Genomic DNA, 25,000 nt, shown 5'->3' with positions numbered 1-25,000 from the left:
AGCCCAGGGATGGCACCACCCTCAAGGGGCTCTCCCCCCTTGATCACTAATTGAGAAAATGCCCCACAGCTGGATCACATGGGGGCACTTCCCCAACTGAAGCTCCTTTCTCTGTGATAACTCCAGCCTGTGTCAAGTTGACACACAAAACCAGCCAGTACAATTGACCCCTTGTCAACTTGACACATAAACACATCACTATTAAGCCTCAACCCTTACTTTCTTATTCATCCCCAAGATCTAAATAACTTTAAAAGTCCCACAGTCTTTACATATTAAAAGTTCAATCCCTTTAAAATGTCCAATATCTTTTAAAATTCAAAGTCTTTTAAAAATCCAAAGATCTCTTAACTGTGGGCTCCACTAAAATACTTTCTTCCATCAAGAGGGAAAAATATCAGGGCACAATCACAATCAAAGGCAAAACTCAAATGCCAATGGTTCAATATCTGGGATCCAACTCACGATCTTCTGGGCTCCTCCAAGGGCTTGGGTCACTTCTCCAGCTCTGCCCTTTGTAGTAGACAGCTTGTCTTCTAGGCTCCAGATGCCTGTACTCCACTGCTGCTGCTGTTCTTGGTGGTCATCACATAGTACTGGCATCCCCAAAACACTGCTATCTTTCACTGTAATTAGGCTTCACCAATAAATAGCCTCTCATAGGCTCTCTTCATGGTGACAAGCCTCTGCTCCTATGCATGACCCCTTCAAGTCCTGGGCCATCAATTGCAACTGAGGCTGCACCTTCACCAATGGCCTTCTGTGGCCTTTCACTGTGCCAAGAGCCTCAGCTGTTCTTCATGACCCCTTCATGCCTTCAAAACAAGAACCATCTGGGTGACTCTTACACAGTACCAAGTCCAGCCACAGCACAAATACAACTGTGGCTATCTCTGGAATACAGCCTCTGTGCTCTCAGAAAACACTTCCCAGAAGATTTCACCTCAGTGATGCTGGTCTCTTCTTAATCACCGCTAATTTCTTAGCTCCAGCTAACCAGCATCAATAGTCCCAGTAACACAAAGGTTTGCTTTAGTGGTTCTGGTATCTTGTTACTCACAGCTGATTCTTCAGCCCCAGCTAACCAAAACCACAGAATCTTCACAATCGAAACATGGCCCTGATAAGAGTCTTTAATCTTCCCTCTGAAATTTCACAGGCCAGGCCTCCATCTTCTGCAATGTTCTCAACATTATCTTCCAAGCTCCTACAGAACATTCCACAGAGCTCTTAACACTGAATGGATCTTTTAGCCCAAAGTTCCAAAGTCCTTCCACAGTCCTCCCCAAAACATGGTCAGGTTGTCACAGGAATACCCCACTACGCTGGTACCAATTTGTTATAGTCGGGGGTTTCTATTCTTGCACAAACATCATGACCAAGAAGCAAGTTGGGGAGGAAAGGGTTTATTGAGTTTACACTTCTGCATTGCTGTTCATCACAAAAGTAAGTCAGGACTGGAGCTCAAGCAGGTCAGGAAGCAGGAGCTGAAGAAGAGGCCATGGAGAGATGTTCCTTACTGGCTTGCTTCCCCTGGCTTGCTCAACCTGCTCTCTTACAGAACCCAAGAATACCAGCCCAGGGATGGCACCACCCACAAGCCCCCCCCCCCCCCACTTGATCACTAATTGAGAAAATGCCGCACAGCCTGATCTCATGGAGGCACTTCCCCAACTGAAGCTCCTTTCTCTGTGATAACTCCAGCCTGTGTCAAGTTGACACACAAAACCAGCCAGTACAATGGGTTACAAGATTAGGATTCTGGTTGTTGTGCCCAGCAATTGAGTTACCATTGTTTCTGGGTAAAACAAACAAACAAACAAACAAACAAATAAACAAACAAACCTGAATGCATTTGTTTGGCACCTGATCCCCATCTTTTCAGGGTTTTTTTCCCTGCTTCTTCCAAAGCATTTCATATATTCTATCTTCATAATCCATCTTTTACTTTTAGCAGAGATTTGGGGGAGCCCAATCAGAGTCGCTATGTCTTACTGGGGAAGTTGGAGTCCCCTCTTGGGATTCTTAGGCTCATTTATAAATTAAGAATGGATTCAAAAGAAAGCTCAAATGCAATTTTATTAGTGTTTAAAAGAAAATCCGCAGGACAGGCAAAACTGTAAATCTCAGCAATTGCCTAGAGGAGGAAGTCGGAGACTGAAGTGAGAGAAAAAGAGAGAGAGAGAGAGAGAGAGAGAGAGAGAGCAGTACCTGCCGGTGAGTTAAGCCTGCATGAGGGGCAGCCATACGACCAGGAGGGGAACTTTAGGGAGAGTACCATAGAAAGCATCCTTAGCACCTGAGTGAAAAAGAAGCAAAGGGAAAAAGTAGACCTTTCTGGGCCAGGACTCAGAAATGCAGGCAGGCCCAACAGAACCTCACAGCAGTTTGCACAGACTGTGCTAGGGGATGGGGGATGGGGACAAGAATTCTGGGAAGGAAAAATACATTGTCTAATCAAAGGGCTACTAATTCTTCATACCTCTAGAGCAAAGCTTAAGATGAAACTGCCTTCCTGAGGAGCATCACTGGCCTGGTGATTGATCTATTCAATTGGATTAAAGCTTAAGGGGGGAAGACAATGCCTTCTCTCCCATCAGAAGTTAATTCCATTCTTCCCCCTCCCATTTATTTATTTACTTTACATCCCAATTGCCACCTTCTCCTAGTCCTGTCCCCATCTCTTTCTCCTCTGAGATAGTGGGGGCACCCTTGTATACCCACTCACCTGCCCCCCATAGTCACTGCAGGACTAGGTCCATCCTCTCCCACTGAGGCCAGACAAGGCAGCTCAGTTAGGGGAATGGAACCTATAGGAAGGCAACAGCTTTATAGATAGTTGTTAACTGGAGTTGTTAACTCCAGTTGTTGGGGGGCCTGCATGAAGACCATTCTTTACTGTAACATTATCATTCAAAATGCACCTCGTCTCCCAGTCCTTTGGAACCTCACCAAGTTTAAGAGCCCAGGAAAGAGAGTACACTTCTTTCTGTAAAACAGTAATAATTTGTGGTTAAAATATTAGGGGTGGTGGTGGTGAGAAGCTTCCAGACTTCTTTGTGAGACAAGAAGCAATTTAAGAGTCTAGTTGTGAGGAAATCAAATAAAAATATGTAGCAGTGGGGGATGAGGAACCGGGGACATCCACTGGAGGGTCCCAGATTCCAGGGAAACCAGAGGCCCCCCAAGACCCAATGGGTATGTCTTTAGCCAAAATGCACAAGAAGGAGAGATAGAATCTGTAGAGACCACCTCCACTAGATAGGCAAAGCCCCTGGTCAAGGGATAGCGCCACCCACCTATCTCAAAGTTTTTAACCCAGGAATGTTCCTATACAAAGGAAGAACAAGGACAAAAATGGAGCAGAGACTGAAGGAAGGGCTGTCTGGGGACTACCCTACCTGGGGATCCATCCTGTCTACAGACACCAAAACCATGACACTGTTGCGGTTGCCAAGAGGCGCTTGCTGACAGGAACCTGGTGTGGCTGTTCCCTGGGAGACTGCCAGCACCTGACCAATGCAGATGTGACAGAAGGACTGGAGGAGCAGAGGGGGATTGCAACCCCTTAGGAAGAACAATGTTGGGTGACCAGATCACCCAGTGTTTCTAAGGACTAAACCACCAACCAAGGAGTATACATGGAAGGACCCATGACTCCAGATACATACATAGCAGAGGATGGCCTTGTCGGACAGCAATGGGAGGGCAGGACCTTGGTCCTGTGGAGGTTTGATGTCCCAGTGTAGGGGGATACTGGGGAGGTGGGGCTGAAGGTGGGTTGGTGGGTGGGGGATCATCCTCATAGAGGCAAAGCGGAGGGAGGAGAGGGCTAATGTGGGATAGGGGGGTTTGTGGACGGGTAACTGGGAAGTGGGATATCATTTGAAATGTAAACAAATGGAATGATTAATAAAAAAAAAAAAGGATTCTAGTTAAGGTCCTTTCCTTTGTCACCACCATCCCTTACCAAAGATCACAAAATAGTGAGCTTTCAGATGTATTTGGATTTTGTTTACAGTGGTCTCTCGTTTATGTATATGCAAGGACAGCAACTCTTTAACTCCTAATAGCAATCAGAGTTCTTTACTCTAGTTGGCTACATTATTTTTGAGGCCTCCTTCATGTTTACAGAAACTAAAAACAGAGATTAAAGGCATCCTTAAGGGGGTTGTTAGATTATAGCCTGCTGGATTCACTCCTAACCTCAACATTCTTTTTTTTTTTCATTTACTTTGTGTGTGAGTATTTTGGCTGCATGTATATATGTGCATCACATGCATGCCTGATGCTCTCAGAGGTCAGAATTGTGCATTAGATAGATCTCTTAGAACTATAGTTACAGATCACTGTGAGTCACTATGTAGGTGCTGGGAACCGAACCCTGGTCCTCTGTAAGAGCAGCATGTGTTCTTATACACTGTACTATCACTCTAGCCCCTGACCCTAAGGTTTCTGATATGTGCAAATCTGGGATAAGGCCTCAGCATTTGCATTTGTAGTCAGTTCACAGGCAAATGCTAAATCCATTGCTCTAGAGACCATAGGTGGGAATCTACTAGACCAGAACAGTCAGGGCAATTGTCATATCAAAGTCCCTGTGCAATCTGCACTACTTAAAATAGCCAGCAAGGTAACTGGCTTGTTCCCTCATAAGGGCACACATAGGGTTACTGTCCTATGACATTTTGACAGGAGATAAAAATGAGGAGCAGAATTGGAATGCCCTAGGTATGCAAATTTAGGTAGAATATACCTCTGTGAGCTACTGTGTTATTGCCTCTGTGGAATATTTGCCCGTTTTTTTTTTGTTGTTGTTGTTGTTTTTTGTTTTTTTGTTTTTTTGAGACAAGGCTTCCTTGTGTAGCCCTGGCTGTCCTGAAACTCACTCTGTAGACCAGGCTGGCCTCAAACTCAAGAAATCCATCTGCCTCTGCCTCCCACGTGCTTGGATTAAAGGCATGCACTACCACTGACCGGCTGTTTGCCCGCTTTAATAAGATCTAAATCTATTGGTATTTCTGTTCCTGGGACATGTGTTCATTTTGTCCAGCATTTATCTAGTTACAGACTAGAGTAATAGTGTGTAGTTTTATCCCACCCCAAATGAAGAGAAATCTCAGAAGGATTTGACATGTAACACTAGAGAAAGACACAGAGCTATTCTACTCATATGGGGAATGAATTGCTTAAGAGTTAGAGAACTTTTGTCCACACTTAAAAAAAAATATAGGTGGAAAGACATTTTATAGGTCACTTTCCCGGAAGGCCTGGAGATAAGGATTCATATGCAAGTGTATTTTCAAAAAGTCATGCTTAAGGAAGTTGGACAGAGAATAAGAAATGAGACAAGAGACCCAGCTACAGCAATACTGCTAGGAGCTCTGGAGTGTGACTTAGGACCCTGACTGGACTTCAAGCCATAAAGGTAGGCTTTCATATACCTTTCCCTTAAGGCAACTTAAGTAGCCATAGACCAGTCTACAAGATTTGCTTGTACAGACCATTAGACAAATTCCATGGAAGCCCAGGGATAGAAGTGCATAAAGGGGGATCCTAAGGGCACTGAATTAGGGCAGTTTCGACTATGTACCCCTGGCACAATGCTAAATCCCAGGTTTTTTTTTTCTAAGATGAGTGGGAAATGTGTTATTAAACAAGTTAGAAGAAAGGGGTGCTCTGTCTCTGGAAGGGGGAGATGAGAATGAATCTAGAGACCAGGGTACGGGTTTTCATGTTGCCCACTCTTTCCCTTTGGACTATGCAGTCACAGTTATCATTTAGCTAAGAACTATTTCCTGCCTTGCCATGCCATTGAGATATCTCCTGCTGGCCAGCAGTCTTAAATATACTGTAAGTTGTATTTGCAGAGGCATTGAGGGAGTGGGAGTTGATATTCCCTGTATCAATCATCTCTGCCCCTTGCTAGCGAATTGACATATGAAGGAGGACAGAGCCACAGGTGATGACCCAGAGCAGGAGCTTACAAAGCAGAAAAGGAAGAGCCAAGCAGATGACTCAGAAACAGACATATGACAAGCCTCCTTTCTGCACAGACAATAGAGAAAAAGGTACCTGCGTGAAAGGAGAAGCAGGAGGTAATGGTGGGGCTCCACTTACAGTTTAAATGTCATCCCGGATATGAGAGATTCTTACAAGAGCTGACACCTTCATCCTTTGGCCTTGTGAAGACCAAATTGGTATTGAAATGGTGATAGCACAAGGCATTAGCTCTCTAAGCCAGATGAATGGGTAATGAACAATCTTTCCAGAAAAATGTAGGCTGGAAGTCATATTCAGCTTTTATATCTGACAACACTAAAATTATAGTTGGGGTTATCATCTTTTCTTAGCAATTTATTGTGACTGTAATTTGGTATTAGACAGTGTTATATACTTAGTAACATTAGTCAGCCTTATTAAAATGGATCTGATGACATGAATTTTTTCTTTTAAAATTATTTTAAGTTTTTAACTTTTTTTCAAAATGTAGGATGAGTTAATGGAATAAGAGATATTATTCTACATGAATTTCTTTCAGCAAAGTAAAATAGTGAGCTTTAATATAATTTAATTCAATAAATAAATACATAAATGCTTAAATTATATTTGCTTGAACCCTGCTCCTTTATGTTTTCTCTTTATAATATGTTCATATTTGGCTAATATATTTACCATTTAAAATAATTACATACAATCTTACTGCTTATTTACAAAATTACATACAGAAATATGTACAAAAGCAATTTTATTTTTCTGAGCATTAAGCAAAGCATTCTAGTAGACCCAAGAATGACAAACATGGCTCTGCCAGGCCTTACCCGTCCTCCATTCCCTCTGCCTTGCTAAAAACTGTTCTACATTTCTGAAGCTAACCATCAAGGTTATTTGGCCACTTCTTCCTCCTGAGACTGCCTACTAAAGCAGCCTACAAAGTATTGAAGTCCAGCAACCACAAACCCCCTTTGGCTCAGCCAATTAACCTGTCCAATCAAAATGAAACACCTCACTCTAACATGGAGTTTTCCTCTTTCGCCTTTATAAACAGCCATTTTCCTATGGGCCAAGTCTGTTTCCTCTCTATCCACAGGCAGTCCTTTGTCCCCCTGGGACAAATATCTCTTTCCCCTTTCCCTTGTTCCTGTTTTCCGGTCTTCTTCTTCCTTGTTCTTTATCTCCTATCTTTGTCTATTATTACCTGCTCTTTGTTCCTCTGGGGCAAATAAAACTCCTTTGTGCCAAGAACTTGGTCTTGGGGGGTCCTGAGCCAACACTGGACCTTTTACTAAGTATAATTTCAATTTTCTAAGTTACATGGGATAGTTGTTGTGAAAACATGTGCTATGTGGACTGGCTTAAGCATTAAAGTATGGCGACTAATGAAAAGGACTTTTGTTTCCAGTTGTTGTTGTTGAAACTTCTGTGAGTGGTGGCATGGTAAGGTGTGACAGTGTCAGCTCTTACAAGAACCTCTTATATTCTGTATGACATACAAACTGTAAATGAAACCAGCTATTAAGTCTCCCCTTCTCTCTTTACGTTTCCTTATGTGTATATTTTATTGCATTGTATTTTATTTTACTTTTTATTCTTTTTTTTTTTTTTTGGTTTATTTTTTTCGAGACAGGGTTTCTCTGTGTAGCCCTGGCTGTCCTGGAACTCACTCTGTAGACCAGGCTGGCCTCGAACTCAGAAATCTGCCTGCCTCTGTCTCCCAGAGTGCTGGGATTAAAGGCGTGCGCCACCACTGCCCAGCTTTATTTTACTTTTTTTACTCACTAGACAGCAGAGCCTGGGGCTCTTTATTGCCCCTCTACTAAGCAATAGAAGGAAGCAGTACCACGCCCTTCTGCTACAGCTGCTGGGCAACCTCACGGGAAAGGCCCCCATCTCACTGGGCTTGAAAGGCTGGCTGCTCAGTCCCTGGAGTGGGAGTGTAAGGGAACCTTCTCCGCTAAACATGGCTGACTCACATAGTCCTGTGAGCATAGAGCAGGGCAAAGGCTATGAAAATGACCACAGAGAGTAGCATGCTCTTCCACTTCTCTTGTCGAAGCAACTTTAGCTCCTTCTCATACTTGGAGGCTTTGTCCATGAGGGTGTTTTCCTCCTTCTCCAGAGACCTCCTGTGCTCAGGACTCAGTGCTGCCCTGTAGAGCTGGGAGGTCATGGCCTCTAGGTCCTTCCGACACTGACAGCTTTTCCTCTAGTCCCTCAATCTTCTGAGCAATGTCAAGATTCTCCCACCTTCTTTTTAGTCATATTGCTTGCAGTGTCCTCACCGTATATTTCTTTTCTAATATAGGATCTTACTTAGTAGTCCCAGGCTGGCCTTGAACTTGTGGCGATTCTCCTTCCTCAGTCTCCAAAGTGGCTGAGATTACATGTGCTGCCACATTCCACTCTGTAATTATATCTTTAAATAATTATGTTCATCTTAGACAATTTGGGCTACTATGACCAAACTACCCAGTGTGCCTTATAAACAACAGAAATGGCTAAGGCTTGTAGTAGCTAGGAAGTTAAGAATCCGGATGCTTGCAGATTCTGGTCTGAGGAAAGCCTCCTTGCTCATAGATAGCCTCTCCTTGTGTCTTGACATGACTGACAGAGAAAGCACTCATCAGGATTTCTATCCAGAGGGCAGTAAACCATTCATTAGGGCCCCACCCTTGTGACCTAACCACACTCCAAAAGTCCACTTCCCAATACCACAATGGTGGTTAGGATTTCAATAGGTATTTTGGGAGGACACATAGTCCGTGGTGATGCTGACTTTGTTTGCCGTGGATCCTCAGCTTGAGTGCTCTCTTCTCTATGCCTCATGGATACGAATGGATACATTTTCGAAATGCTTATTATCTTGTAATTTTCTTCTTTCCTGTGTTTTGAGGGTCCACCAATTGAGGTTCTCATGGACTAGAAGCCTCACCTGAGTAAAGCACTTAACTATGGGAGTCATTAGAAATGGGGGATGGGCATTGGGTAGGGGAGGCAACAGCTGGCATTTCCAATATTCCTGTTAGAATAGCTACAATTTTTTAATATAAATGTTCAGAAGCTGTCTTAGTGCTCTATTCCTGTGACAAGACACCGTGACCATGGTGACTCTTATAAAAAGAAAGCATTTAACTGGGGACTTGCTTATAGTTTCAGAGGGTTAATTCATGACCATAATGTGGGAAGCAGGCAGGCATGGTGCTGGAGCAGTAGCTGAGAACTTTTCATCCTGATCAATAATTAGCAGACAGAGAAAGAAACACTGTCCTGGTGTAGGCTTTTAAAACCTCAAAACCTAACCCAACAACACACCTCCTGCAATTATTTCTGTGCTAACTGCAACACGCTTCTTTATCTTGGTTCCTCTCTATCAGCAGCTCTCCTGGGTGCCACAGCTCTGGCATCTCCAACATCTTGGGGTCTCTAAGGCAGCCCAGGCTTTCCCTTCACAGCCTCACAAAATGGCCTCTCTCAGCCTCCACTCAGGGACTCCCCTACGGCACACGTGGCCTCAGTGGCTTTCCTTAAACTCAGAGGAAGATTCCATAACCTCTTTCTTGTGTTCTTCTTGACTCTAAACAAAACCATGTGGCCAAAACTGTTGAGTTCTTCTGCTTTCAGGGGTTGAAACCTGGCCTCCTCTTTTCATTACATTTGCATACACTTTCTATTTTTGTTTAAGTCTATGAAAACCTTCAGGCCTTTTCCTTCATATGCCACAGGATTAGTTGGATGGGCTCTTGCCCTAACGTAACCCACTCCATTTATTTCATTCAGCATTGGCCTACTTTTAAAGCTTCTCATCTACTTGAGCACAGGTCTTTTTTTTTATTATTATTATTATTTTTGATTTTTCGAGACAGGGTTTCTCTGTGTAGCCCTGACTGTCCTGGAACTCCCTCTGTAGACCAGGCTGGCCTCGAACTCAGAAATATACCTGTCTCTGCCTCCCAAGTGCTGGGATCAAAGGCGTGTGCCACCACCACCCAGCTTGAACACAGGTCTTAGCTCCAACATTTCATTTCTGAGTTCTCTTTTTCTCCTTAAACTGTACATTTTGTACTTCTCTTTGCCATGCTCACTCCTTTTCTTTGTAGGTCTGCTAAGAGTGAGCTCTTCTAACCATGGGAAGCAGTCAATACTAGGCTGTCTTGAAATCTCCTTTCCCCAAACCAAAAAAAAAAAAATATAGCCTCCAGAAGACTTTTATGACAAAGTCAAAAAGCAGTAATATTCTTTGCCAAAATATCACAAACATGGTCTCAAGGCCAGCTAATAATAGTCTTCTCCTCTGAAACCTCTTGAGCTGGCCCCCTGCAGTCCACATCACCCTCAGCACTATCTTCCATGTTCCTACTAAGATGCCATTAATTCCTGCTCAAAGTGTGCAACTGATTTTCTAGTTCAAAGTCCCAAAGTCTTTCTTATTCTTCCAACAAACAGCATGGTCGGGCCTATGAGAGCAATATCCCAGTGCCTGGTACCAACTTCTGTCTTAGTGTTCTATTGCTATGAAGAAACACCATGACTAAGGAAACTCTTATAAGAGAAAGCATTTAATTGGGGGCTTGCTTACAGCTTTAGAGGGTTAGTCCATGCTTATCATGACAGGAAGCATGGAGACAGGTAGGCAGGAAGGCAAAGAAAGTGAGAGAGACTGTCCTGAAATGGACTTTTGAAACCTCAAAGTTTAACCTCCGTGGCACACCTCCTCTAACAAAGATACACCTCCTAATCTTTCCCAAACAGTTTTACTAACAAACACATGAGCTTACGGGGGCCATTCTCATGTGAGCCAGCACAGAAGCCTAAAAGCTTCTATGTATCATTTTAATTTAGGGAGAGGGACAACGTGATCTGAGGAATCACACCAGAATGAATCCATTCCCTGCAGGGTTCTCCAAGGCCGTTACCATTGCCTTCTCAGAGGTCCTGCTTTTTCTGGCCTTTGTACTGATTTCCTTTCCAGCATTTCTGTCAACTCATCTGCCCTCAAGTTACAAATTACACTCTGCCTCCCTTCCCTGTAAGTATACCAAAGACAGGGATGAGTCCACAGTGAAAAATGAGATTGTATAGACTTGAGACTTCAGTATGAACTGCCGTGAGCTGTCCTCTAGTTCCACTGTGCTCCGTAGAACGACAGTGGCTACCAGTCAGGGAGAGGTAACCATACTGCCCGCTTATATGACTTAGCTCTGAGTCTGCTATCACCTCTGTTTTGCAAGAGAGGAAACTGACTCAGAAAAGTTGTAAAGTTCAGCAAAGCTCACATAATCAGAGCAAATCCAGGAATGTGAAACTGGTCTGTCTACTCCAAGAGCCTGAATCCCTGTCCCAGGTTTTCTTTTTAATGTTTGTTTTGTATCTTTCAAAGACATTGTACCCCTCACTGATTTGTTTCTAACATTTTTGATCCCCCAAACAAGGCATTTTATCAAATCAAATAAAGTAGATGCTACTAGGCGTTCTGGAAAAGCTGAGTCCTATCTCTTTCAATCATATCAGACAACCAAGTAGCCCTCACTTACTAGACAGGATAGTCTAGCATAGGCAGAAGCAAGTGGAAGAGAAAAACGGTAGGTGGCAGAATACAGGCCGCTTCCATATTTCAGCCCTGCCATGCCCATCATATAAATGAAGCATTTATTTGTCAGTTGCTATGGTCTGAGTGTTTCATGCCCTCCAAACTTCATGGGCTGAAACTTACTCCTGGGGTGATGGTATTAAGATGTGGAACTTTGGTGAGGTGATTAGCTCATGAGGACATCATATTAGAGATCAGGATTATTGCCCCTCAGAAAGAGGATCTTGCTTGCCCCTTCTCCCTTGGGAAGACACAGCTAATAGCCTCCAGAACCGTGAGAAATAAAGTCCTATTGTTTATAAAAGAACTCATTGAAGGCATTTTTTTTTTTTTTGGTCAGAGTAGCCTGAATGGATTAAGAAACCAGTGCTGCTATAATAAATTACCACAAATGTAGTGACTTAAGCCAAAACAAATTGATTATTTCTAGTTATGGAGATTAGAGTCTGAAATAGATCCCACTAATCAAAACACAATGGTGTTGACAAGGCTTCATTCTTCCTGTATGTGCTAGAGGAGAATCTGTTTCCACTCTCCAGCACTTAGAGGCCATCTGTACTCCTTGACTCATAGCCCTGCCTTGCATTTTCAAATCCAGCGCCATAGCCTCCTCAAATGTCTTTCTCTCTCTCTCTCACATTCTCTCTCCTATCTCCTTTTTTTTTTTCCAAAATAAAGGTCCTCGTGAGCCCATTTAGCCAACCCAAAAAATTAGGGATCGTTTTGTGTCAACTTAACACAAGCTACAGTAATTTTGGCAGTGGGAACCTCAATTGAGAAAATGCCTGACCAGAATGACCTCTGGGCAAGCCTGTGGTGCACTTTTTGATTGGTGTGGGAGGGCCCAGGTCACTGTGGGTGGTGCCACTCTTGAGCTGGTGGTCCCGAGTTGTGCAATAAAGCAGGCTGAGCAAGCCAGGGGGAGCGAGCCGGTAAGCAGCACTCCTTCATGGCCTCTGCATCAGCTCCTGCCTCCAGGCTCCTGCCCTGATTCCCTCAGTGTTGGAATGTGACCTGAGAGTGATAAACTGAAATAATAAACCCTTTACTCCCAGGTTGCTTTTGGCCATAATGTTTTATCACAGCAGTAGATGCTCAACTAAGGCCACCTTCATCTTAAGTCTCATACTTATTTATGTCTAAGACGTTTTCCCACTGGAAGGTGTTCTGGCTAGTTTTATGTCAACTTGATACAAGCTAAGGTCATCTGAAAGGAGGAAGTCTCAATTGAGAAAATGTCTCTATAAAATTCAGCTGTAACCTGGGCTGGACCTAGGCCTCCCGGCACATATGTAGTAGGTGTGCAGCTTGGTCTTCATGTGGGTCCCCAATGACTGGAACGGGAGCTGTCCCTGAAGCTGCTGCCTGCCTGTGGATCCTGTTCCCCTTAACTGGGCCACCTTGTCTGGCCTCAGTGGGAGAGGATGGGCCTAGTCCTGCAGTGACTTGATTGCAGGTGGTGGTAGTGATGGTGGATAATATGGAGGGTGGGACTCCCCCTTCTCAGAGGAGAAGGCAAGGTGGGGTGGGAAGGATCTGTGTGAGAGGGTACTGGGGGGGGGGGAGAGGGGGGACTGATATTAGGATGTAAAGTGAGTAAAAAATAAATTAATGAAAAAATTAAAAATAAAAGATTTAGCTGCAAGGCATTTACTTAATTAATGATTGCTATGGGAGGGCCCAGCCCATTGTGGGTGGTGCTATCCCTGGGCTGCTAGTCCTGAGTTCCACAGCAAAGCAGGCTGAGCAAGTCAAGGAGCAAGCCAGTAAGCAGCACCCATTCAAGGTCTCTGCATCAGCTCCTGCCTCCCTGTTTGAGTTCCTGTCTTGACTTCCTTTAATGATGAACAGCAATATGGTGTGTAAGGCAAATAAACCCTTCCCTCCCCAAGTTGATTTTGGTCATGGCATTTCTTTTTCTTTTTTTAAAAGATAATTTAACTTTATTTTTGTTTTCAATTCATCTCAACCGCAGTTCTCCCCTCTACTCTTCCCAGCCCCTGAACCCTGCACCTCCCCTTTCCGCCAGATCCACTGCCCTTTCATTTCCTTTCAGCAAAGAGCAGGCCACCCATGGATATTCATGGCATTTCATCACAGCAATAGTAAGCCTAAGGCTGAAAGTTATATACTCACAGGTTTTGCGGATTAGGAAGTAAGTAGAGTTCTTTGAGGGTCATGATTCTGTTTCTCATGGGATTTTGCTCATATGGAAGTAATTGTGCTATTTTCTAGATAACTAGGAGTGAACAAAGAAAATCGCCCTCCTTTTTCTGCTTGAAGTCTAATAGAGTCACTATGTTCTAACTGCTTTAGAATCTTGACCTCTCCTCTCCATAAAGAGGTATATGTGTCAGTTACATGTGACAACAACACCAGAAGCCACTTTATCCCTTAAGCTAGCAACTTCATGTCAAACTTGGCTCTTTTCTTGCTTTTAACTCTGATAATCAGTTTTCAGGTCCTGGTCAATCAGGCTTGGGAAGGACTCAAGCACTTCCTTAACATGATCTCTAACACTGACCTTATTGACTGCCACTGGAATATTGTAATTTTTTCCTGTTTCCTGCCAGGGATAGTGTTCCACTTCAGTCCATTTCCCTCCCCGTTTCTAGAGTTCCCATGCTAAAGAAAGCTCTCTTTCCCCCTTCAAACTGTTCATTAGTTCTTAAGTTAGGGCTAAGTGTTCTTTCTCTGCACATTGTCCAGTCGTGGGCTTCTGTATTCTCCTCTACTCCAAAAAGAAGCCTCTCTGGTGAGGGTTGATACTGACGCACACTGGGTAGAGAGGTCAGGAGTCACTCCGTTGTTATGTTCCTTTAGCAGAATAACAGTACTGGCCTTTCCCCTGAGCCTATGACGTATCTAGTCTCAGACTCTTAGCCTCATTAACTGTGTCAAGGATGGTTTCTATGTCATAGAACAGGCCTTTACTGTTAGTTGTCTTTCCTCATATTTCTGCCATTATCCTGCTTCCCCATCCTCCTGCCTATTTAGTCCCCATTGTCCTAGTTTCCCCTTTATTTTTTTTATAACACTATATTATATTTCTTCTTCTTTGGAAGACCCTCACCCTACCCTATTGTCCCTTACTAGCTACCTAACCTCTGTGGTTTATTTGGATTAAAAATACATGTCTAAAACTTAAAAGTAACATTCACATATAAGACAATACATTCAATATTTGTTTTTCTGGGACCGGGTTACCTCACTGGTGGTATGATTGTTTCTAAGTCCATCCATTTATTCATGAAAGCTTCATAATTTCACTTTAACAGCTGAATAATATTCCTCTGTGTAAATATACCATATTCTTATTATTCAAACATCATTTGGTGGACATCTGTACTGTTTCCAATTTCTGGGTAGTATGAACAAAGCAGCAATGAATGTGGATCAACAAGTGTCTCTATAATAGGATACAGAGTCCTTTGTGTATATGCCCAGAGTGGTATAGCTGGAAATGATGGTAAATCAGTTTTCAGCTTTTCAAGGAACCACCTCACTAATTTCCATAGTGGCAGATCCAGTTTATACTCCCACCAGCAATGACTATTCCCTTTCTCAGCCTTCTTACCATCATGTGCTGTCATTTGTTTTATTGATCTTGGTCATTCTGACTGGGATGAGGTAGAATCTTAAAGTAGTATAATTTACTTTTTCATAAATTTTACATTTATATAATTTCTCTGTTGGCAAAGGATGTTGAGCACTCTTAAAATGTTTTCTATGTATTTGCATTTCCTCTTTTGAGAGTTTTGGTTCAGTTCCAAAGCCCAATTTTAATTGGATTATTTTCTTAATATTTTATTTTTGAAGGTTTTTTTGGTATATTGTCAGCACCAGTCTTCTGTGGAATAAACAGCAACATATATCATCAGCTATAAAAAATACAGTTATTTGAAAAACATTTTTTAAGGTTTCAAAAAAATTCTTAATAAAAGAGCTTTTAATCCAATTGATTAGAATGTATCCAGTTGAATGAAGTGGATGCTCTAGGTACATTATATTTGTGTACAAATTTCCAAAGACTATATGATGTTTTTTGACTGTATTATTTTTATAAAAAATGTTTATATAAAGCAATCTGTACTTTAGGAGTCTCAGGAACTTATCTTGGATTCTTGTCATTAGATGTCTTACTGTGAATATGTTTCATCACTCTATGTAAATTGAAACATTAGAGAATCTTTCAAATACCTGTCCAAAAAGACTAGCAACAACAGTACTAGAAAGGGATTAAGAAAACAAAAGTCAATCAGCAGTCAAAGAATTATCCTACTTTGAATCCTTCATCAAAACAAAGAAAAGCTGAAATGCAAAAAGAAACACAAAATAGGTGGTTATGAATAGAAACACCATGTTATGTGTTCAGGTATATAAAATCCCTGTAGTGGGAGCTAACTGGAAAACAAAATGAAGCATTGCAATGCTCACATTACAGCATCACTGTGATTGTAAGGGCAACCAAAGTGGACTTTTTTTTTGGATAGGTACCAGGCACAACTGAAACATCTGCCATAAGAGATTCCAGGCATGGTTCAATTCCTTTATTTATTTATTTATTTATTTATTTATTTATTTATTTATTTAATTTTAAGACAGGGTCTCACTATGTAGCCCTGGTTGTCCTGGGCTACCCACTTTGCAGACCAGGCTGGCTTCGAAGTCACAGAGAACCACCTGCCTCTGCCTCCTGAGTGCTGGGATTAATGGCGTGTGCACCAAAACAGCTTGCTATAGTTCAGTTCTTAACTGTCCTATTAAGACTTGGCAAAGGCCTATGGCCTTTATGGCATCTTAAACAAAAGGGCGTTGGTGGTTGTTGCTTGAGTGTACTTCGGTGGGGTATGTATACCTCCAGCGGAAGTGTGGGTCCTTCCTGGCCCCCACCGGAAAGGAGGTGGGACTTTGACGAGTGACCCTGACATGTGACCCTGCTTCGCAGTTAGGAGCTTGAGGCTTGGGCCTGTGGCTCAGTCGGCTGGCAGCTGTTGGTCGGCTTGGTCAGCTCGGACGGCTCGGACGGCTCGGACGGCTCGGACGGCTCGGACGGCTCGGACGGCTCGGACGGCTCGGACGGCTCGGACGGCTCGGACGACTCAGCGAACAGCGTCAGTTCCACCCGACAGGTACCAAGTTTTAAGGAAATTCTTAAAAGTTAGGGTCTTTTTCAGTTTCATGTGTGGTTTTTAATTTCTGTGGGGTCGAGGGCTTGAGGTGGGGGGCTTTGTGGTGTCTACTGGATACCGACCTTCAACTAACGGTCACAGGCCTAGGCCTCTAGAATTGTTCTCATAGCCTTTTGGACAGGGCGTTAGGCCCACAGGCTCATGGTGGGCACTGAGCCGCAGACAGGGCGTTAGGCCCCCGGGCTCTTGGTACAGGCTGGGCACTGAGCCGCAGACAGGGCGTTAGGCCCCCGGGCTCATGGCGAAGGGTGGGCACTGAGCCGCGGACAGGGCGTTAGGTCCCGGGCTCATGGCGAAGGGTGGACACGGAGCCGTTAACAGGGCGTTAGGCCCCGGGCTCATGGCGAAGGGTGGGCACTGAGCCGCGGACAGGGCGTTAGGCCCCGGGCTCATGGCGAAGGGTGGACACTGAGCCGCGGACAGGGCATTAGGTCCCGGCTCATGGCGAAGGGTGGGCACTGAGCCGCGGACAGGGCGTTAGGTCCCGGGCTCATGGCGAAGGGTGGACACTGAGCCGCGGACAGGGCGTTAGGCCCCCGGGCTCATGGCGAAGGGTGGACACGGAGCCGTTAACAGGGCATTAGGTCCCGGCTCATGGCGAAGGGTGGGCACTGAGCCGCGGACAGGGCGTTAGGCCCCGGGCTCATGGCGAAGGGTGGGCACTGAGCCGTTAACAGGGCGTTAGGTCCCGGCTCATGGCGAAGGGTGGACACGGAGCCGCGGACAGGGTGTTAGGTCCACGGGCTCATGGCGAAGGGTGGGCACTGAGCCGCGGACAGGGCGTTAGGCCCCGGCTCATGGCGAAGGGTGGACACGGAGCCGTTAACAGGGCGTTAGGCCCCGGGCTCATGGCGAAGGGTGGGCACTGAGCCGTTAACAGGGCGTTAGGCCCCGGGCTCTTGGTACAGGCTGGGCACGGAGCCGTTAACAGGGCGTTAGGTCCACGGGCTCATGGCGAAGGGTGGGCACTGAGCCGCGGACAGGGTGTTAGGTCCCGGGCTCATGGCGAAGGGTGGGCACTGAGCCGTTAACAGGGCGTTAGGCCCCGGGCTCTTGGTACAGGCTGGGCACGGAGCCGCGGACAGGGCGTTAGGCCCCGGGCTCATGGCGAAGGGTGGGCACTGAGCCGCGGACAGGGCGTTAGGTCCCGGGCTCATGGCGAAGGGTGGGCACTGAGCCGTTAACAGGGCGTTAGGCCCCGGGCTCTTGGTACAGGCTGGGCACGGAGCCGCGGACAGGGCGTTAGGCCCCGGGCTCATGGCGAAGGGTGGGCACTGAGCCGTTAACAGGGCGTTAGGTCCCGGGCTCATGGCGAAGGGTGGACACTGAGCCGCGGACAGGGCGTTAGGTCCCGGGCTCATGGCGAAGGGTGGACACTGAGCCGCGGACAGGGCGTTACGCCCCGGCTCATGGCGAAGGGTGGGCACTGAGCCGTTAACAGGGCGTTAGGCCCCGGCTCATGGCGAAGGGTGGACACGGAGCCGCGGACAGGGTGTTAGGTCCACGGGCTCATGGCGAAGGGTGGGCACTGAGCCGCGGACAGGGCGTTAGGCCCCGGCTCATGGCGAAGGGTGGACACGGAGCCGTTAACAGGGCGTTAGGCCCCGGGCTCATGGCGAAGGGTGGGCACTGAGCCGTTAACAGGGCGTTAGGCCCCGGGCTCTTGGTACAGGCTGGGCACGGAGCCGCGGACAGGGCGTTAGGTCCCGGGCTCATGGCGAAGGGTGGACACGGAGCCGTTAACAGGGCGTTAGGCCCCGGGCTCTTGGTACAGGCTGGGCACTGAGCCGCGGACAGGGCGTTAGGTCCACGGGCTCATGGCGAAGGGTGGACACGGAGCCGTTAACAGGGCGTTAGGTCCCGGGCTCTTGGTACAGGCTGGGCACTGAGCCGCGGACAGGGCGTTAGGCCCACGGGCTCATGGTGAAGGGTGGGCACTGAGCCGTTAACAGGGCGTTAGGTCCCGGGCTCTTGGTACAGGCTGGGCACTGAGCCGCGGACAGGGCGTTAGGCCCACGGGCTCATGGTGAAGGGTGGACACGGAGCCGTTAACAGGGCGTTAGGTCCCGGGCTCTTGGTACAGGGTGGACATGGAGCCGCGGACAGGGCGTTAGGCCCCGGGCTCATGGCGAAGGGTGGGCACTGAGCCGCGGACAGGGCATTAGGCCCCGGCTCATGGCGAAGGGTGGACACGGAGCCGTTAACAGGGCGTTAGGTCCCGGCTCATGGCGAAGGGTGGGCACTGAGCCGCGGACAGGGCGTTAGGTCCCGGCTCATGGCGAAGGGTGGGCACTGAGCCGCGGACAGGGCGTTAGGCCCCGGGCTCATGGCGAAGGGTGGGCACTGAGCCGTTAACAGGGCGTTAGGTCCCGGCTCATGGCGAAGGGTGGGCACTGAGCCGCGGACAGGGCATTAGGCCCCGGCTCATGGTGAAGGGTGGGCACTGAGCCGTTAACAGGGCGTTAGGTCCCCGGGCTCTTGGTACAGGCTGGGCACTGAGCCGCGGACAGGGCGTTAGGTCCACGGGCTCATGGCGAAGGGTGGACACGGAGCCGTTAACAGGGCGTTAGGTCCCGGGCTCTTGGTACAGGCTGGGCACTGAGCCGCGGACAGGGAGTTAGGTCCACGGGCTCATGGCGAAGGGTGGACACGGAGCCGTTAACAGGGCGTTAGGTCCCGGGCTCATGGCGAAGGGTGGACACGGAGCCGTTAACAGGGCGTTAGGTCCCCGGGCTCTTGGTACAGGCTGGGCACTGAGCCGCGGACAGGGCGTTAGGCCCACGGGCTCATGGCGAAGGGTGGGCACTGAGCCGTTAACAGGGCGTTAGGTCCCCGGGCTCTTGGTACAGGCTGGGCACTGAGCCGCGGACAGGGCGTTAGGTCCACGGGCTCATGGCGAAGGGTGGACACGGAGCCGTTAACAGGGCGTTAGGCCCCGGGCTCTTGGTACAGGCTGGGCACTGAGCCGCGGACAGGGCGTTAGGCCCACGGGCTCATGGTGAAGGGTGGGCACTGAGCCGTTAACAGGGCGTTAGGTCCCGGGCTCTTGGTACAGGCTGGGCACTGAGCCGCGGACAGGGCGTTAGGCCCACGGGCTCATGGTGAAGGCTGGGCACGGAGCCGTTAACAGGGCGTTAGGTCCACGGGCTCATGGCAAAGGGTGGGCATGGAGCCGCGGACAGGGTGTTAGGCCCAAGGCCTCACGGCCAAGGGTAGGCATGGAGCCGCGAGCAGGGTGTTAGGCCTGTAGGCTCATGGCGAAGGGTGGGCATGGAGCCGTTAACAGGGCGTTAGGCCCCGGGCTCACGGGGAAAGGTGGTCACAGAGCCGAGGACAGGGCGTTAGGCCCACGGGCTCTTGGGACAGGCTGGGCTATGAGAATAGGAAGTGGCTTTCTTGGTGTCCACATTTAAGCACCTTTATGATAGGGTTGTAAACTGACAGGTATGTGAGGGCAGTTATTTCCACCTCTTTGCCAACAGGATCTGTTTTTCTTTTCTTTCAGGGCCCTGACTGCCTATCAAGATGGAACGGCATCTAGCTGAGGCTTTGGAGCAGGCAGATGATATTATTGAGACTGTCCAGCGTGAGCCTCCTCCAGCTAGACCCTCATCCACCGGGGAAAAATCTCTTCAAGAAAAACTGTATGACATTTATGTCGAAGAGTGTGGAAAAGACCCCGAGGTGGAGGGCCTTCAAAGCAATGTCAACTTGCTAGAGAAGCTTCTGAGAAGGGAGGCGTTGCCATGTTTAGTGGTCAACCTGTACCCAGAAAATCAGGGCTATTCTCTCATGCTGAAGGACAAAGATGGAATCCTTATTGAGCCCTTTCCAGTGCCTTATTTAGGACAGAAACTACTTGAATACTTGGATGCTGAAGAGTTACCTTCTTTTCTGATTGATGTCCTGGAAAAGTCTCCTGTGAATGTATTTCACCGTGGGTGTGTCATAGCAGAGATCCGAGACTACCGGCAATGCAGTGACATCCACCCTCCTGCGGAGCTTGGTGCAGAGCCTGCTGTGTCATCTGATGTGTCCTCTGCTGCGTCATCTGCTGAGACATCTGCTGAGGCATCTGCTGAGTTGTCTGCTGAGTCATCTGCTGTGTCATCCACTGTGCCGTCTACTACATTGCCTCCTGGTTACCAAACTCGGCATATTCTCTTACGACCCACGATGCAGACTCTAGTAAGGGATGTAGAATCCATTACAAGTGATAACCCTCAGTGGACTGAGGAAGAAAAACTTGAGCTTGAAAGCCAACTGATTTTAGCTACAGCTGAGCCGCTGTGTCTGGATCCCTCTGTTGCTGTTGCCTGCACCGCCAACAGACTGCTGTTTAATGAGCAGAAGATGATGACAGACCCTATGAGACAATGCTTCACGAGTCACGAGTGGTCCTATCTAGAGCTGGAGGAAGAACAGTATCTATGTACAACTCCTCCTGATGTTTCAACAATGGCTGCTTGCAGAAAACAAGCAGAACCAAAACCAGGTGACCAATATGATCTGAAGATTGCTGAAGCAGGAGAGTGTGTGGACACATGGAAGCAGAGACCCTGTGAACTAGAGGCCCCAGGAGAGGTGGATGTGCAGAAATATGCTAGTGAGAAGCAAGCCGTGCCCTGTGATGATGCAGAGTCCACAGCCTGGTCGCCTCCTGAGGTAAAATATGATTATCCATTTGAGTGTGACGAGGGCAGTCAGCTGTGGGAGGCACAGCCAAGCACAAGTGCCGCACAGCCCTTTAGTGAGCCGTTTCTCTCTCCTGAAGTAAGGCCACCAACAGAGAGCAGGTGTGATAGCCAGATGTATCTTCCCCTTGTTGCCCCAAGTGATCATTCACAAGGTTCTGTAGCTGGGGAAGGGATCGAGCCTGGGAAGGTAACGAGTGTAGGCCAGGGGTCTATCCAGAGCACAGCAGAATGTCTAAGCAAAATCCTGCAGGGCTCTACTGACTCCATCCCTCTTGGCCAGCCCTCCCAAGGGAAGAAGGCCACATCCCATTCAGTGGTATCTCCAGGCCTGGAGTCAAGAGTTAACTCCCCAGCTGCACTGCTCACACAGCCCTCCACATCTGGGCAGGGCTCTTCAACAGTCAGTTCTCCCTCCATCAGAGGTAGGAAGCTTCCGAGACTTGCTCCTTCTCCCAGATCAGGTGGCTCAGCTCAGCAAACCTTTTGGGGAGTGGGTGGTGTTAGGACCCCCCCGTCAGCAGCCCGGTCCTCTGCCAGCTCAACAGAAACTTCAGCCACCACCCAGGGCCCCAGCAGCAGCGGCACTGACCAAAATGCCATTAATTTGCTTGGCCTAGCACAGAGAGGCCCTGTTTTGATGAGTAGCCCATCCCGGGTGCTGAGCTACCCCACTGGTGCCCCAGCACCTACAGAAACCTCTTCTAGAGGCTTTCTGCCACCTCCTAGAAGTCAGATGCTTAGTGCCCAGGGCAGAGCACCACAGCGCTCAGTGCAGACATCTGTGAAATTAATTGTGAAAAATACCTCAGGCCCCGTAACCGTTAGGCTTCCACCTGGCTCTGTCATTTTGCACCCAGAGTCACAAGCACAGCGGCAGCAGCCATGGCCTCAGCCACAGCAACCGCAGGGGCGGCCATGGCTGCAGCCTCAGCAACCGCAGGCACGTCCATGGTCTCAGCCACAGCAACTGCAGCCACAGCCATGGCTGCAGCCTCAGCAACCGCAGCCGCGGCCATGGTCTCAGTCACAGCAACTGCAGCAGCCCCAGCCACGGCAGTATTTACGGCCAGAGCTGCAGAGGCAGAGGCAGTCAGAGCCTTTGTATGTATTGATTCCAAAACAGCATCAGCCACCTAGGGCTCCTGCCCCTTCACGGGCAATGCCACCAGCTTACCCCCAGAGGTCTAGCATTCAGCAATGGGCACTGTCAGCTCAGCAAAGTGGTCTCCTTAACCTAGCTGAGCTTGGGAGTGCTCGCCAGCCTCAGGCAACGGTGGTCTGTCAGCTAGGCTCCACCCAGCAGAGTCATGGGCATACTCTTCCTGCACAGAGCTTCCAGTACCCTGCTGCCAGGGCGGAACAGCTACAGGCTGCCAGGGCGGAACAGCTACAGGCTGCCAGGGCGGAACAGCTACAGGCTGTCAGGGCAGAACAGTTACAGGCTGCCAGGGCAGAACAGCTACAGGCTGCCAGGGTAGAACAGCTACAGGCTGCCAGGGTAGAACAGCTACAGGCTGCCAGGGTAGAACAGCTACAGGCTGCCAGGGTAGAACAGCTACAGGCTGCCAGGGTAGAACAGCTACAGGCTGCCAGGGTGGAACAGCTACAGGCTAGAGGCCAGAATGTGCAGCTGAGATTCATGCCACGTAGAGTGGCTTTGCCCAGAGCAGTCCTTCAGCATAGTCTTCGGGGACACCCAGGTGGCCAATACAGAGGTACAGGGAGGGGAGGGCCACCACCTGCTCCAGAGCCTTAAGTCTTGCCTTACTTTTTCTCAAAATAAGCACCAGTATGGAGCAAAATCAATTTTCAGTTTTTACTTCTTTTATTTCTTTGGTGTTTTTAATGTACCAATGTTTTATATCTTTTTTTTTTTGTTTGTTTTTTTTTCCGAGACAGGGTTTCTCTGTGTAGCCCTGGAACTCACTCTGTAGACCAGGCTGGCCTCGAACTCAGAGATCCGCCTGCCTCTGCCTCCCAGAGTGCTGGGATTACAGGCGTGAACCACCACTGCCTGGCATTTTATATCTTTAAAAAAGTACAATACTACAATTTTGCATAGAACTCAGGAAAGAATTTTTTAAACTAGTGCTATTTTACTTGCTATTTTTTGTTGTTGATAAAGTCAAGTTTATTGTAAAGTCCTGATGTGTATCCACATCTAAACTAGGTTAATTTTTTTCCATATTGACATTTCTCTAATTATTAAAATTGCAACAGCACACTTCAATAATTTAGAGGCTTATTTGTAAATGGTGATTAAAAACATGCATTTTGCTGTTTTAACTATTATTTTTTTTTGAGGGAGCAAGGGAGGAGCATATCTTCCTCAATGACTTTTGTTGAGACAGAGTTTCTCTCAGTAGCCCTGGCAACCCTAGAACTTACTACATAGACCAGGCTGGCCTCAAACTCACAGAGACTCACCTGCTGCCTCTGCCTCTGCCTCTGCCTCCCGAGTGCTGGGATTAAAGGTGGGTACCACCAACACCTGCCCTGTTTTAACAATTTTAAGGATGCACCTTAGTAAGTACAATCCCATTGTTGTGCAACATAGTTCTAGAATTTTTTTGTTTTGGAGGATTGAAACTGTACCTATTAACTATCAACTCCTATTTCCTATCCCCTACCAGGGCTGCCATCCTTCTACTTTTGGTGCAATGTCACCAAGATTCATACATGTTGTGACTTGTGACAGAAGGTCATGGCTTATAAAACTAATTTCCCTGTCTTAAATACATAAGAACTTGATTTGTGATCCAGGAGAAATGTCTTTCAAGGGAGCTTGGTTGGTATTTCTTTAGATTAAAAAGTTTGAGTGCAGTATGTGAAATGCAATTGATGTGGGTGCACTGTGAAAAACTAATACTTTTTTTTCCTTTGTTTGTTTTTGGAGACAGGGTTTTTCTAGGTAGCTCTGGTTGTCCTGAATTCACCGTGTAGACCAGGACGGCCTGAAAAGTCACAGATGTCTACCTGCCTCTGTCTCTCGAGTGCTGATAGTAAAGGTGTGCCCCACCCCCCACCTGGCCTGCTTGCTTAGGGTTGTCACACTGACTTTGAGTACAGCCGAGGCTTGCACCCCCGCCCAAGGGTACCCATGGCAGACTGTCTGATGAGCATCCAGCCCTTGGAAGGTTTGCCCTGGCAGAGCCCCTCTCTCCTCCAGACCCTGCCACGGGCCTGGAAAAGGCCATCTGGGGTGGCTCCCTGTGGCTCTCCTTGTGAAGCCATTTACATGTGTTAGAGCATTCTAGGTTACTGGCATGGAGGAAGTAAGGAAGCACTTAAAACTCAGTCTTACAGACTGCTTCAGTGCCCACAGCTGTCAAGTGGGACGTCCCCCTCCTCTGCCCCCACCCCGTTTAGTCCTCATTGATTGTTTGACACCCCCTGCCTGCTCACCTCATCTCAGGTTCCATGTTTCAGTGGCCTGGGCTGCTCTGCCCTTTAGAGGGTTGAGATTGGATCAGTTCTGTAGCAAACATTTATCCACATCTCCACAGCAAGGCACAGCTCCTTAG

The 25,000-nt window shown here is 47.6% G+C and overlaps 1 protein-coding gene and 1 pseudogene across 1 annotated transcript; one reads left to right on the top strand and one right to left on the bottom strand.

Moving 5' to 3' along the window:
* Positions 1-7,969: 7,969 nt before the first annotated feature.
* Positions 7,970-10,446, bottom strand: LOC127674481 (coiled-coil domain-containing protein 167-like; annotated as a pseudogene).
* A 9,858-nt stretch (positions 10,447-20,304) lies between these two features.
* On the top strand, positions 20,305-23,232 carry LOC127674480 (transcription factor SPT20 homolog). Its single transcript, XM_052170246.1, has 2 exons — positions 20,305-20,768; positions 20,913-23,232. Exons 1-2 carry the CDS (start codon positions 20,305-20,307, stop codon positions 23,230-23,232), a joined length of 2,784 nt encoding a protein of 927 aa, XP_052026206.1.
* Positions 23,233-25,000: the final 1,768 nt, after the last annotated feature.

The sequence above is a fragment of the Apodemus sylvaticus genome, chromosome X, assembly GCF_947179515.1.
Source record: "Apodemus sylvaticus chromosome X, mApoSyl1.1, whole genome shotgun sequence".
Lineage (NCBI taxonomy): Eukaryota > Metazoa > Chordata > Mammalia > Rodentia > Muridae > Apodemus > Apodemus sylvaticus.
This window is presented reverse-complemented; position numbering and strand designations above follow the sequence as displayed.

Coding starts and splice junctions, on each gene's coding strand:
- LOC127674480 (XM_052170246.1), top strand. CDS start 20,305: ATGGAACGGCATCTAGCTGAGGCTTTGGAGCAGGCAGATGATATTATT. Junction 20,769..20,912: donor CGGCAATGCAGTGACATCCA/CCCTCCTGCGGA, acceptor GTCTACTACATT/GCCTCCTGGTTACCAAACTC.